This window comes from Tiliqua scincoides, chromosome 5 (assembly GCF_035046505.1).
Source record: "Tiliqua scincoides isolate rTilSci1 chromosome 5, rTilSci1.hap2, whole genome shotgun sequence".
Lineage (NCBI taxonomy): Eukaryota > Metazoa > Chordata > Lepidosauria > Squamata > Scincidae > Tiliqua > Tiliqua scincoides.
The window spans coordinates 40,072,519-40,088,247 of record NC_089825.1 but is presented as its reverse complement, the minus strand read 5'-3'; the positions used below and the strand labels follow the sequence as shown (position 1 = coordinate 40,088,247).

General features: G+C 41.9%; 1 protein-coding gene across 1 annotated transcript in view; it reads right to left on the bottom strand.

The window, feature by feature from the left end:
- The window catches only part of OXNAD1 (oxidoreductase NAD binding domain containing 1), a 32,466-nt gene that overhangs the window by 7,649 nt on the left and 9,088 nt on the right, over positions 1–15,729 (bottom strand). Inside the window, exons 2-5 of the mRNA XM_066628377.1 lie at positions 14,258–14,403; positions 12,698–12,761; positions 8,654–8,760; positions 661–802 (exon numbers count right to left, since the gene is read on the bottom strand). Of these exons, the coding sequence (XP_066484474.1) occupies positions 661–802; positions 8,654–8,760; positions 12,698–12,761; positions 14,258–14,379 (435 nt within the window). The 5' untranslated portion in view covers positions 14,380–14,403. The remainder of the gene's footprint in view (positions 1–660; positions 803–8,653; positions 8,761–12,697; positions 12,762–14,257; positions 14,404–15,729) is intronic.

Genomic DNA, 15,729 nt, shown 5'->3' with positions numbered 1-15,729 from the left:
CCACTGTCTCAGCCTTCTGTCTTTAATATCAGAGGGGCAATTCAGAGGGGCAAATATTGTCTGACTAGTGCCACTCCAGCATGAATGGGGTCAATTTAACTATATCACACATGGAAGGGTGGTTTGGACACCCCCTCCCCCACATACAGGATTAGTTGGTAGGCAGAAAATACCTGCTCATGTCCCTAATTGCATGGAAGCAAGGCCAGTCAGACTGTATTATCTGGACTGGCTTAATAGCTATGTATTTTAACATTTTTGATGCTTAAAAAAAACCCAAACCACACACACCACAGCACACCTGTCATGTGTGCAATCTGTTACATATCACCTGCCAATTTGTTTGTTTTTGATTTTTTTTTTGCAAAAGGTAAACGTGGCCATTTTCCAACCCTCTGTCAAGGTTCCCATCTCTCTCTCCTTGATTTTTTTCAGCAAAGTGGACGAAATGCATGGACAGGATGAGGAAATGGGACATGTGTACATGTGAGCAATTTCACAAAATTAGAGTTTAAGAAAACACAAAACATTTAAGGAAAAGCCTGCAGTTCCAGGAAGAACACACACCTTTGTAAAAGAAACAGGCTAAGGTATTTTCTGCAAGACTGAAATGGAAAACTACATAAATGTTGGTCTGGACACCACAGAAGGATCACATACCTGCGTGTGAACCCAGTGAGCGGGAGGGTGAGTGGTGCATTTTACTGCTAATTCCAATACTCCCTCTTGTTCCATCAGACCAGGACTTGAACATATTGAGAATCCACCAACTACCGCAACTCCAGGTATAAAGAAGTCTACCCTAAAAGACAACAGATTTGTATTTAAAGTGTTCAGTTAAGTATCTTTTAAAACAGATTCATTTTCTATCCACCATTTATAGCCTACAACAAATAGCATGAATTCCAGAATGACAGCAATTCAATTTTATAAGTGGGTTTCCTTTCTTACACCTAGATTTGAATGCATCTTGCATGTTATCTGTCAGAGCCTTGTCCAGTACATAAGTATATTCATTGCACTAACATTGGCCATGGCAAGAATAATACAGTAACACCGTTCAGTACAGTATAGCATTTATAGCAGATATTCAGCACTTGGAGGTGGTGACAAAGCTGTTACAAGCAGATCACAACAATCTTTTATCTAGAATTTTGGCCCCTCCTAGGAGAACAATGGTGTCCTGCATATTATACCAGCATAACCAGGCGTGGCGCCAGGCATCAGCAAGGCTGAGTGTTAGCCAAGGATCCATGCCCACAAGAGGGTCCACCTGGTCGATCCAACCCTGAATCCCCAATACCAGTGACAATAGAAGCACCCAATGAGCCACTGGGGGCAGGCAGAGGGTGAAAGGATTTGCAAGTGCAAGGCTTTGGTCCAGGGGCCCCTGTAACCTGGCATCAGCAGCAAGCACAGCCACACAGGAAGGAAGCAGCTCTTGATGTCAACCTCCTACATTCACTCCACAAAACAGAGCCTTTAGAGCAGTGATTTTCAACCTTTTTCATCTCACTGCACACTGACAAGGTACTAAAATTGTCAAGGCACACCATCAATTTTTTGACAACTGACAAGGCCCACCATGCTGTTGGTGGGGGGCTCACATCCCCCAGTGGCCCTACTAATAAATGACCCTCCCCCAAACACTCACACCTGCAGACCATTTGCACACCATTGTGCACAGTGATTGAAAATGGCTGCTCTAGAGGATGAACATGCAAAGCCGATCCAGTACAAATTACAGGAGGTGCCTCGGCATCCACATGCATTCCATTCCTAGAACTCTCACAGATGCCAACACCCGTGGATAAACAATCCATGGGTCAGGGCACCCAACCCTCCCAATGTGACAGGAGCTATGCTACGGTTGTGTCCAGGGGGTGTTCTAACACACCTTAAATCACTTCTGGGGCCTTCTGGATTTTTCGGGGAAAACTGGAAATCACGTTTTAGGGCCCACAGAAGACCTTAGAAGGCAGAGCTCTGGTCGCATTTGTATAATACAGATTGGGCCTCAATGCAGGTCAGGGGACCTGCGTGGAGTCAAAGCCGCAGATTAAAGATCCACGGAAGACAAGGTCCTACCTGTACAGTCATATCTCACCTTTCAGCTCACCACAGACCCTCAAAGGAGATGTATGTACGGGCAAACCTATAGCACAACGTGACATTTGTTTCACCCCCTGAAACACACTATTGCACATGAGACTTCATTTAACAAGGAATCTAGTGCAGAACACACTTTCCATAGGCTGGTCACCCTTGTTGGATCACGGAGGCTACAAGCTAGTTTTTAAAAGCCAATTTCTCACTGTCATCAATGTTGCTTGAGTTTTTTTTCAAGCAATATCTAGGGGGGAAAGCTTTAACCGTTCTCTTTTCCCAGGCTCTCATGTTCATAACAATTTTATTTATTTATAAAAACTTGCATTCCGCCTTGTCACCCCAAGGTTGGGAAGGGTTGATTTACATGTTAATTTTAAGTCAAAACTATAAACACGGTACAGTAAATGACAGTTCCTCCCAAGCTGCATTATAGCACCCTCTTGTGGCAAAACATTCTGCATGTTCCACGGTTTCAGCTCAACACACTGGAAGGATGTCTGCACAGTTCAGTCTGGGACAAGTTATGCCGGGAGCCCATCTTCTGACATGTGACTCACTCTCTTTATTGAGTATTCCACTTTCTTGGGTTCTGAGCAAGAGCCAGTGCCTCATTAACAAGCTACAACCCTGGCCACAGCTCGTCCTGCCAAATGCCTTGGAATGTCACTTTTCCCAAATGCTGATCCACATGCACACTCCACCATCTTAATCCCTGGAACCTTCCAAAGCTGCATTGCATTTTGATTTTGTATATTTGTCAAAATTAAATATTGAGAGTAAAAAAAAAGTTGCTTTTCTTGCAAATGTCCTCATGCATTGTAGACACCTCATGATCTTCTTCTGGGCAAGCGTTCAAGGAGGCTGTTTCTGACCTTGTACAACTCCACCTAGTTCACAAACCTATCTCAAGGGGTTTCTTCCCCTCATACAGTTACTAATTACAAACATGTGTGAAAATTGTGAAGGCTCATCACTGCTTCACAAAATGAACAAGCAAAACAAACTGAGCTCATAATTTTGAAAGGAAATCACATGAGCATCAGCACCAGTAAAACAAGTAGCCAACTGAAATAAAAGAAAATGCAATGGTGTCCATTACAGCGCAACCCCCTAAACTACCATCACAGAACATGCAAGAGTATTATTACCTAGTAATGCCAGACACAAGTGGGGTCCAGTAACAAAATGCTGCGGAATGCACACCTTCTTGGAGTAAGTCCCACTGGATTTCATGGGGCTTACTCTGAGTAAATATGCTCTGGATCATATGCTGTTAGGCAGTCTGGAAAGTCTTCAGTATGGAACAGCCGCCATACCCACTCCCCGTTTCCAATCATACCAGCTCCACCTTTTCCTTCTCTCTTTTCATGTCCATTCTCTGTGTGATTGTAGGGTTCCACTATGTGTGTGTTTCCCCACATGTCTAGAATGGGGGACTCCTATAGCACCTTACCTCATGCACCACCCAGGTGGTCTTCTGCAAGTCAGCCCTTCAGCAGAATATCCTGAAGAAATGGTACCCTCTGGGGGGCATGCTGGGCGGGGCACATTCAGCTTTTCCAGTGTGGGTGTGAATTGCTGAGTGCTCCTGATGTCCTTCCCAAGTCTTATACAAGTGGTCTGAGCAACATGCCACAGCAGTGAATCCATACCCTGCCATGCTCATAGGCTAATTATCTGGTACTCAACTCCACCCTGGCCCTGACTAGGCCTTTGATTCAGATCCTGCAAGATTATTCCTGTGGCCTGCTCTAGCCAAGGTGTACCACTGTTTCCAATCTTGTCATATTTTTTTAATTCTCTCTCTCTGTGTTTTTAATACACCGTACCCTCACACACAGCCTTCCATAAGTTCATTTGCCAGTTTGGGATTGGGTTTTTGCAAGTTCCAGATACAGGTGTGCACCACTTAGTGACAGGGATATGTTCTCCGATCCCTGCTGTTATGTGATTAGGTCATTAAGTGAACATTCAGTTCAATCTATTGCCTTTGTTGTAAAAACAGACATTCCCTACCAGACACTAGCTGGCTGCACAGGCTACTGGAGATAGATTGCCTCTTCTTTGCATTAAGAAGCTCTCTGTTGTTTAAACAGACACTGCGCTGAAGGCTATGAGAGATGTGATTGCCTCATTAAGAGCATCTTTATTGTGCTTTGACCACTGTCATATATGTGGTCCATCATTAAGCAAACAGTTGTTAAGTGGCGCACACCTGTATCTGCAAACCTCAGGAATTCAATGACAATCCAACCATCTCTCTCTTTTTTGTACATGGTTCTATTCTGGCTGCAGTTCTATTAGCATGGAGCTGGGGAATTCAGAAACAGCGGGAATGAAATCTTAAGAGTTTAGGATCATCAATAGTTTTGCTACTAAGAAAGCATCCAGGTGTTTGGATCCGTGTGTGATAAATTTGAGCACTACACAGTAAAAAACAAACTCAAATAATCCATAAACCTAAAGAGCGCACAATATTATTCATTATGGAATCATAGTTTTGAAATGTTGAGCAGCCTTGCAATTAGCAAGGGAAAAGCAAAGACTATTTAAACGTGTTGACAGTCTCATTGAGATTAACACCTTTTCTCATTGAGAAAAGTACCTACTCATGCAGATGCTCCAGACAAGCAGAATCATGTTTAAAAGATCTGACCCTTATGTCTGCATGCTCACAATGAGGAGCAGAGGCAGGAGAATCCACTCAGTCTTAGTACAATACTAAGCAGAACAGCCGACCACGAAACAACATCAAGCTAAGGCAATTTTCCTCCTATCTAAAAGATGCCCAGACCCACTAAAGCATATTCAGAAAACCGTTCACTAATTACAGGCACCAGCAACAGCTTATAATATATTCCATACAGGAAGCCAAAGATATTGTATATAATCACATGCATATAAATATCGTTTATATGCATTTATTCATAATGAAGTGTAACAAACGTGCTATATAGAAGAGGCTATCAACACAAGATGAACAGAAACCTGATTAGGAGGGGAGGGGAAAGATCAGTAATATATGCTGAAACTCCGCCAACGCAGCATAAAAAATATGTTCCTTCCAATGTCTTCCACACATATATTACCTGATTGTTGGGGGTGGGTGGGCAGAGGAATATGTCTAACTTTTACTTATGGACCACCCAGAGGCAACTGGTGATGGGCTACTGTGGAAAATGGGATGCTGGCCTAGTGGGGTCTTTGGCTGATTCCACAGGGCTTTTGAATGTTCCAATAGGCTTTTCCCCTCCCTGTGAAGCCTGCTGTAAACCCTTTACAGCAGGATTCATGCACATGACCCTATTTCTGGGTGCACTGCTGCACCTAGGGCAAATGTTTCTGGCAATTCAATAGCTCACAAAGTCACAGTTCCCATTTCCTTGAATAAAGTTTGACTCCCTCCTTTACTTACACAAAGAATTACTGCAATATAATCTGAATATGGAGGTTAAAAGGAAACTTTCATTTTATATGTCAGGATGATTCCATTACTAGAACAGCTGGGGGGGAGAGACCCTCTCACACTGGGTGAAATGCAGACTACATTGCCTGAACAGCACAATTTCTATCCACGTTCACTTAAACAGTTAAGTAAACTTATTTCAACAGGACTGGCTCTCCAATTGTGGAAAGAACTGCAGCCTTAATCTAGTGCAGACATTTGTCCCCTGCCGTGCCACTTCGCATGGTCCACATATTGGAAGTACCACCAGAAGTAACTAGTAATGTTGACATCACCAGTTTCTTCTGGGTTGGGAGACCAGATGCCATGAGACAAACACCAGTAAGAGGCTCAGGGTAGACGGAAGGACTTTTTGAGCACATGGAAAGCATGCTTTGGAGCTCTGCCTACCAAGCCAAGCCTCCGGCTGATATTTGTCATGTCACCGGGCGGCAGGGGTCCAGGGGTCTGTTGCATACCACCAGACATCACCTCCTATTAACACCCCCACTGTTACCAGTGGTAACAGTTATCTAGTGCACTAGTAGATATCTTGGATATCAGGAAGTCTCCCCCTCCCCCGCCCTGCATGATTTTGTCTGCTCTGCTTTCTTTTGTCCATTCTTTCCGGTTCTTTATTACAAATTTTATACTCTGGATTGTCAAAGAATTAAGGAGAAGGGTTCAAGCTTCAATTAAGTTCACTGCGTGACTTTGAGCCAGCCACTCCCTTCTCAGCCTAACCAGCTTCACAAAGTTGTGGTGAGGATAGAACACGGAGAAGAAAACTAAAAATTCTGCCTTGAGCTGCTTGGAAACAAGATAACATTATCACAAATAATGTTTACTATTTATCAAAATGCAATGTCCTCATTTATTATGCTTCTTTAAATCATTTCTGCCCAGCCCACAGGGGTACACATTTGATCCCTGTTGCGTATATGCAATGCTGGGCAGAAATAGCTTTAAATAGACAAATGGCAGAAACGGCAAAACAACAGAGAAACTGAAGTAAATTCTGCAACAAGGTCAGAGAACAGGCAAGGAGATTAAAAAAAATATTCATCTTGCATTGGAGTTCCATGTTTAGGAGAGATTTCAACATGCAACCACCTAATCAATACTGCTAGCAGATTCTGCCAAGCTGCAGCATCTGGAACGGGAGAAATTCTGCAATTGAACAAGATCAAGTAGATTCAGAGAAAAAAGAATAAAACATGACTTGGACATTGTCGAATCCAAAAGAAAATAATTTTGCATGTTTGCATTAGGAAGGCAAACCCTGCTTACTTCACTACAAAAGTAGGTCTATTAACCTTGTTCTCTTATGGCCTAGTTCTTAGTACTACTCATTAGAACACAATCACACTTACAAGTTGCAGTGGTAGAAAGTTTGTCATGCCAAACAGAATTAGAATACTTTAAAAAGGAAGATAATGAAAAGAGTAATTATAATTAAAGAATCCCGTTTTCAGTATGATAATTACTAAAACATTTTTGAAGGGTAAATGTTTTTCCAAGAACCAGCAAGCACAAATTTAGTATGCATCTGTGCACACTTGCAAAACACTGCTGCAAATTGCTCTACAAACATGAATTATTGCAATCAACATCTTGCTTTCTTGTTCTAAATGTAAAAGACTGTAAAATTAACAGTGAACTGGTAGCTTGTGCTATTCACATCCAAACAGATAAACTTTGGTTTCGACAAAACCTGTTTGCCAGCTGGACCGACAATAGACAGCAAAGAAAAATGAAAAAAGAAAGCAAGCATCCAGACAGATCTGCCCAGATTTCAATTCAGCCTATATGATGACACTTGAATTTGGAACTAAATCTCATGGATGCCAAAAATATCCTCCAAAGATATGAATTCTAACAGGTAAGTAAAATAAGGTAATAGGTTGGATTCAAGGAACTATGGGCAGAAAGAAAATCATTATTAGCACTGTCCTGCAAAGGGCTGAGTTCAACTCAGTGCTGGGGTAGATATATTCTATAGCATGTCTGCTCAAAGAAGATCATCACTCTGGGTTTTAGTTTCAGTTTTCTGCATCATGCTCAAGGTGAGAAACTGGCTTTCTGTGAATGGGAGACTCTGTCTGCATGCAGAACTAAATTTTAGAACCCAAAGTGCTATTTTTGGCATGAAGTTTGACTTTTTTTGTTTGGGAATGGAAGATTCTCACCTGCCCATTACATCACAAACTGTTTTTGAAAGCATTTAAGTGGTAAAAGAAGCTTTCCACGCAACATGTAAAGGGATGGGTCACACAATTCAGTGGATCCAGGACATCAATTTATCCTTTTGTAATAATGACATTTTAATTAAAATAATTGATATCTGTCACAAAAATCACTATTCAGCCAAACCTAACCAACTTTCCAACACCTATGCAACCATAATGCAGCCCAAGGAGGTCTTCATGACTGCCCCCCCCACCTGCAGAATGTTGCATGCAGCCTGTTGGCATGGCCTCACCTGGAAAGCTGGTTAGGATTAGGCTGATACCAGGAGATTTATATGTGGAATTGCTTTCTTTCACCCCTGCTAACTGGTTAAGAGGCACTTTTTCAAGTGGGTGCTCCTCTTTTATTTAGCAGGGGGAGAGTAACTGGCCCACCTCACCCCAGCAGTGTCTTTTATAGTGGCTGTCTGCTGGTGTTGCATCTTTTTAGATTGTGAGCCCTTTTGGGACACGGAGCCATTAGATATCTGATTTTCTCTGTAAACCGCTTTGTGAACTTTTTGTTGAAAAGCAGTATATAAATACTGTTGTTGTATATAGCCTCAGGAAAAACAGAGGACAGAGCTACAAGTGAGGGAAGTCCAAAAACTTCATAATTAAGGCTTATTTTATTTGTTGAACAGGGTCATTGCCTTGTATAAGAAACAAAAATTTGGAACAATTCTTAAATCACTTTTACAAACTGTTTCAGATAAAGCTGACCACAGAAAAATCTTCATGCTACTGTGAATATCATAAACACGTATTGCCTGGATTTATTTACATGCGTTTATCATCCCCTTAGGCTTATGCTGATAAGTTTCCCTCTGTGTTATAACTCAAAAACCAAAGAAAAACCCACAAGCCTTACCATTGTCCTGCCTTAAAAGTAAAGTCTTTATCTTCCACAGCCAAACGAAGTCTTTTAACCGTTTCAGATTCACTCGTAATTCCACACACTTTTGCTTTAGAAATAATCTAAAAACACAAACATATATAAAATCACTATTTTTTTTTTTTTTCATGAAAGATATTCAAGGCTCAATAAAGAAAATATCCCAGGCACAGAAACCTCCTGCTGGGCACAAATGACCAATACTGGATTGGGACAAAAATTATTCTCGATTGATCTGTTCTACTAATGCTAACAGACAACACTGGTTTAAAGTTACAGGTTGAGCCTCATTATTCACATGGGTTCCATTCCAAGCACTCAAGTGGATGGTAGAAAATGCACTACAGCAAATCAATTTAAAAAACAAAGTATCTTTGCTTCAGTGATTTAAAAACAGCCTTGCTGACCTTTGTGATGTTAAGATAGAGTCATTAAGATAGTCTCTCTCTAAGTGCTTAGACAGGCTTCACTCTGACCCCTCCCTTCACCAATGCAAAGTATCTTTCTTTCAAGTGCTCAGGGGGAAGGGAGGGGGTCACCTGGAGAGAGAAGATTTGATGGATTGTCAGCCAGCTGCCCCCCCTCTCTCTTTAAGGAGGCTATTGTTAAAGGACTGTTCAGTTTTTTAAACTGATTTTAAAGGGATGCATTTTTCCCCTTCTCCAGGGATCAGCACATTCCTTCTCATTTGCAGTGGCCATTCGTGTCGAGTAAAATCCGTGTATAAAAAAATCCAGGTATAAATAGGCTAGACCTGTATTTTATTCCAGAGCATAAGGCATTTCACATTGCTGATATTCTTCAGTTTAATCCCTTTGAGCCAGGAAAAAAATCTACAAATTAAGATACAGTGGGTCCTAATTATCTGCAGATTCAGTCACTAGTGTACCTAAGACACCGAAAGGCACTTCTGGCCACTTGTGAAAAGAGTGAAAGACCGGCCACCAGCTTTTTTTCAAAGTGAAAGAAACTGGTGGCTGCTTTTTCGGATTGAAAAACAAAACAAAGCACAAAACAAAAACAAACTTTTTTGAAAAACAAAAAAGTGGGTGGCCCCATGCTGGAAGTAATTGCAGTGACATAATGACATCACCACAATTACTTCTGGATCAGGAGGCTGCATTTGCGTTCCTTGGTGGCAGAAGAGACAGGAACGCAATTGCTCCTGGTTTTCATCAAAACCAGAATTGCCTTTCTGGCACCTCAAGCAGCCTTTCTGAGGCATGTAGAACAGGCATGACAAGGAACATCTCCAGTCACGTCTGGTGGTCCTATGGACCAGACCAGCAGATTTGCTTATCCACAGGGAGTCTGGGAACAGACCCCGCAGATACCGAGGTCCAACTGTATATGAATATCCACAATAAACACAAAAGATGTGAATTCCTGTAGTGACTGTGCTGCCACTAATATTTGGTTAAGCTTTGCAGCTATTATTTTTGGATTTTCTTTTTCTGATGTTAATTGTTGTGATTTGTTTTTATTGTACACTGCTTTGGAATCCATTATGGCTGAAAGGCAGCCTATTAATACAGCAATTAAATTAAAACACTATTCAGAGAGTACAAAAAGAACTACAGATTAAATACACATCATAATATTCAAATCCTTGTTTTCAAATCAACAGATATTCCACTCACATCCCTGATTATACTTATTTAGGTATAGGCAGAGAATAGGTTCTCAATCTGTCTCCATAGACCACCAACCAATAGGCCAGGAGTTCCTAAACTCTCAGTAAGAGTTCAGGAACTGGTAAGTGTTTGCAGGAGAGGGGAGGGGACAGCAATAAGATTGCCATGATCCTACCACCAGCAGGGAGGAAAGCGTTTCTTAAAAATTACCTGGGGGTTACTATGGCTCTCCAGAGGGTCTAGAGTGCTTTCAACCCCCTTTGCAGGCCTTCCCGTACCTTCAAACTATTTCTGTATTGCTTCTAGATTGCTTAGACATTGACATTTATATGTGAGACCTCTGTATCCACTGATTTGGCTTATCACTGATACCGAGGTTCACCTGTAAATGCCTGGCAACAAGGAAAAAAGCACCAAAATCCAGTTTCCTACCTTTGCGCTGTTAAATAATTATAATTTAAATCCATTAGATATCATTATTCACCCCAACTATGGCTGAATGCAGTCTATACCAGTGCATACTGGGGTGACAACAGAGGAGCTAGAAACCTGGAAGTGGGCCTTTAAAGCTGTTTTTCCACTGACACAGCATCCACTGATTTTTTTATCCAGTAGGGCTGCGGTTTTCAAACTCTCCATGAGTTTGAATCCCGCAGTAAGTCCTTGCATGGGCGGGGCAGAAGGCAGCAGCGCGATCCCCAGGATCATGCCGCTCAGGGGATCTGCAGGGATCCTGCCTTAGTCCTGCCTTAAGGGGAAAGAGGCCAGGGCCTTCAGGCTGGGGTATAACAATGCCCCAGAGTCTGAAAACCTCTGGCGTAGGGGTTCCAGAACAGGACCCTAGTGCAGTGGGTCCCAGACATTTAGCTCCGGGACCCACTTAAGAACGAGAATCTGTCAGGGCCCACCAGAAGTGACGTCATGACTGGAAGTGATGTCATCAAGCAGAACCATTTTTAACAATCCTAGGCTGCAATCCTACCCAAACTTACCCAGGAGTAAGTCCCATTTACTATAATTGTTAAAATAATGTACATAGTAGCTTGTTAAAAGTACAGGTCTGTAACACGTCCCAAAATGCAGTAACGTACTTGTAGTATCAAGTCTAATATATTAAAAATAAAATATTGAAATGAATGGGGTCCCACCTGAAATTGGCTTGCGACCCACCTAGTGGGTCCTGACCCACAGTTTGAGAAACACTGTCCTAGCGGATACCAAGGCCCGACCTGTATTTAGCATTTTTTAACCATAGATCCCAGAGAGGCGAACAAATTAGAACCAATTAAACGACACACATACACCATCCTGTGATTCAAGAGGAATTTTTTTTAAAGCTCCTTTCCATGAATTCCATGAATTTTTTTTTAAAGCTCCTTTCCCTAACACTCACAATCTGAAATCTGCTCACAATGTAAATTATGTGCCCCAACTTAACATTTGAAACTTCTGTGTTAGACTGCTGCTGAACAGCAGTTTTTAAGACAACTTGTGCAGGATAGAGAACCTTAAAACAAACAAAAAAAAGAAACCCAAAACCACAATCCCATCTCACTGCTGTTGCAACAATGTCATTTCCCATCCAGGACTGGCATCCAACAAATGAAATTTTAACCAGCTACATTTTAATTTAAAACATATGGCAGGAAATGAATTTCTCCATAAAAATATTTGAACACATCTACTGTCCAGTAAAACAACAGGACACTTGCCAACTAAAAACTAGCAGAGTGTTGTTGTTTTTTTAAAGTTTTTCTTTAACTTGAATAGACAAAGTTTAACAAAAAGGACAGCCATACTGGGCATCCTGTTACGGGGGGGGGGGAAGAGCGGGGTATAAATCTTTTAAATAAGTAAACTAAATACTAGTAAAACAGTCCTGTTTCTGTGATGCTTGTTAAAGGTTATCCCTAATGCAAAAGTACAGGAAATTGTTACATAGCATAGCCTTATCCTCTGCACATTGATCTATGACCCAATTCATGAACGTACTATTACAATTCTTATTACTAGATCCTCCCTATAAAGTTGTTAAAAGAAACCAGCTTGATCTAGAAAAGCCTAAAAAGAAACAGAACTAGCCATTGAAGCTCAGTTACCTTTTGTACATGTTTTCATTTTATTTAGACAAGTTATACCCCACTCTTCAGTAATAATTACGACTGAATAATAATGATTACAATTATTACGGAAAGTGTAATAACTCTCTCAGGGCGATATTTCAGATTCAATATTGGCAGATAAACATAAGCTACTTGTATTTTGGAATATTCAGTTATAAAAATATGAGAAAGAAGGAAACAGACTCTCAAATGCAAGGGTTAAGTCACCATCACCTTGTCATATCACAGTTCAGTATGCCAGGGCTGAATGCCACAATACCAACCTCATGACGGAAGTCGTTTGCTGTTCTCTCAAGATGATCCGACTTTCTTTTGGATTTCATCTTCCTTTAAACGAAACACAACTTAAGATATATTATTGCTCAATTGCACTGTATATAAACTGGAAAACTTAAGAGAAGCCTGTTTTGCACTAGATAAAAGGTGTTTTTCGTCAAAACCAGTAGTGCCTTTCTGGCACCTTCAGAGACCATTCTGAGGTCAAAATTCCAAGTGAAGAACAAAATGTCTTCCTAAATCAGACAAAGGCTGTGTCTACACACACACTTTCCTGGGAGTAAGTGCCACTGAATACAATAACATTGTATACAATGGCGTTTCGGAGTCAACATGAATAAAATTACAGATGCCCCCTCATATCTGCAAGTCCTGTATCCACAGTAGAGAGGGCCCTCATTATCCACAGGGGTTCCGTTCCCAAATCTCCGTGGATATGGAAAACCATGGGTATTGAAACCAGTGGTTTTTTGCCCACCTCCAAACCCGACTAGAGCTGGGCTCTGGTCAGGCCTGGAGGCTTTCCAAGGCCTGCAGAAGCCACAAGTGACCACCTGTGGCTGCTGTGGGCCTCAGAATGGCCAAAAATATGAAACAGTGACTTCCAGTTTGACAATTAAACTGGAAGAGATGTTTTTTAATGCCTTATAAGGCATTTGAAGGCTCAGGGAAGCCCCCACGCTGTGTTCTGGTCAGGCTTGGAGATTGGGGGGTGTGTGGAAATTAGGCACCATGGATAACTGAAATCTAAGATGCCAAACCCACGGATAACGCAGGCCCCCCATAAATCCCTCCTCCACACTCATGAGAATCCTCTCTTCACTTGTAAATCCTTTGAAAATTGAAGCTTTTGGCAGACAGCTAAACACTAGTCTCATAAATGCTAGAAGGACACTAGAAAAAGCAACAAGAAGTAGAGTCTAGTGTTCTTGCTTCCTGCTTCCTCTGCCGTTTGCTTCCTGTTAGCGTTCTCACTGTTGCCTCCTCTAGCAGCTTCGAGTCAAGCATCCAGCTGTCTGCTTCCTTTTGCAACAAAGAGAGTGCAACAGGGGGGCATTTGAATAGGATTAGCTACTATCTGTGGTTTCAGGGGGACGGGAGAATGAGGCAGAGACCAGTGCAGGAAGGGGGTGTAAGGAGGCCAGCAGCTCTGCTGATATCCTATCATCCTTCCTGGCCTTGATGTACCTACCTAGATCCACTCAGACTTGCGTCAATATAATTGCTGGCATAGGTCCAAGTGGACCCATCCAGGCAATAAAGGCTTACCCCAGGGCAAGGAAACAAATGTTCCCTTACCTGGGAGAGACCTCTGGAATTGCACCCCCCCCCCCCAGGATGCAGTATGCACTCAGGTGGCGCAGCTGCCTCAGCGAGTGGAATTTGGATAGGATCAGGCTGTTTACTTGTTAGTAGAGGATTCATTATGTCCCAGGATACAGACTTGACAGCTTCTAGTTATAAAGAAATTTCACAACTGTCTTATAGGAATATGTCCATCTCACTCTTTCAATATAAAATTTAGAATGTAGACACAAGTGCCTTACCCATTTGCTGTACAATAGCATAAAGTTGTTTGTCTCAGTCGTATAAATGAAGAACAAATGGGCAAAACTCCAGTAGTACTTCTCAGTAATGCAGGAATAGCAAAAACAGCAGCACAGACCATAGTGCGCTTTAATCTTAAAAACACCTGTAAACAAAATTTTAGAACTAGTTTAACAGTTATCAATTAGTACATTTTGGTCACCATCTCAAAATGGACAGTTCAGTACCAGTTTGAATGATATAAATAGTGGATATAATGGATAATGCATCCAATAAAAGCACTGTCATTCTTACCACAAAAAAGTACTTTGTTGGTTCCAAAAACTGGGATCAACCAAATAACCACCACACAAGAACTGACTTATGGTACCTTCCAGGCCAGTATTTCATCTCTGACAAATGTGAATCATAGCTCAGGAATCAAGTAGTCCAAGAAAACTAAAAAGAGCACACACCCACAGAGAAGCCTTATGAACAGCCTCCAGTAAAAGCATTGCCAAGTAAGAGAAAGATTTTGGAACTGGCCAGTAAGTAAACCCCAGGGGCAGCTGATCCAATAAGGCATGCCTAAATCTATTGGTTTTAATGGATTTCAATTGCAATAGATTTTGTCCTGCTGCTGCAGCAGGGGCTGCTTGCAACTCATTAGGAGGGAGAGAGAGTTTATTGGCTGATTAACCCCATAATTGCTGCAGAGCCCATCTGTAGCATGTTGGTGTGTTGATGCATGTGGATTTGTGTCAGCAACATCAGTCTGCTGTTTGTGTACTTCTATATATGGGGGGGGGGGGAGAGAGCGAGCCCTTAACTGAGCAGTAGCTGGAGGCCACTGTTTCCAGGGGGAAAAACCAAGTTTGCAGGGGTAGCAGGAGAGACCCCAAAATCAACTGTATTGGAGCACTCATGAAATGGGATGCAAAGCTGAGCCACTTTGTCAGCTACAGGAAGGAGAACCAAATGATCAGGCACTGTGTAGCCTTTAGAATTGGGTTGAGGGAGTGGAGGAAGAGTTGAGCAATCTAGAAGAGTGTTTCTCAACTGGTGGTATGCGTACCACTGGTGGTACCTGAGATGGTGTCCGATGATACGCACAGGACCCTCAGACACCTGCTACCTGGCAGTGAATCCAACAATGCAACACAAGAAACAGTGGTAGGAGGCTTGGCTCAGGAGGCAGAGCTCCAGTGCAAACTTTTCACCTGCTCAAAAAAGCCCTCCTGTCTATCCTGAGCCTCTTATGGTGTTTGTTGTGTTGCATTTGGTCTCCCAACCCAGAAGAAAATAGCAAATATGTCATTGCCAGTTATTTCCAGTGGGTCATGCCTCATTATCAGTGGATGCAAAAATCCATGGATGACCAAGTTGGAACAGGAAATGATGTTCTTCTGAAAGTGATTTAAATCTATGGAAAAATGTCCATTTAAAAAAAAGGGAAAAAACAAAACAAAACAAAGCTTCCCTTACCTCACAC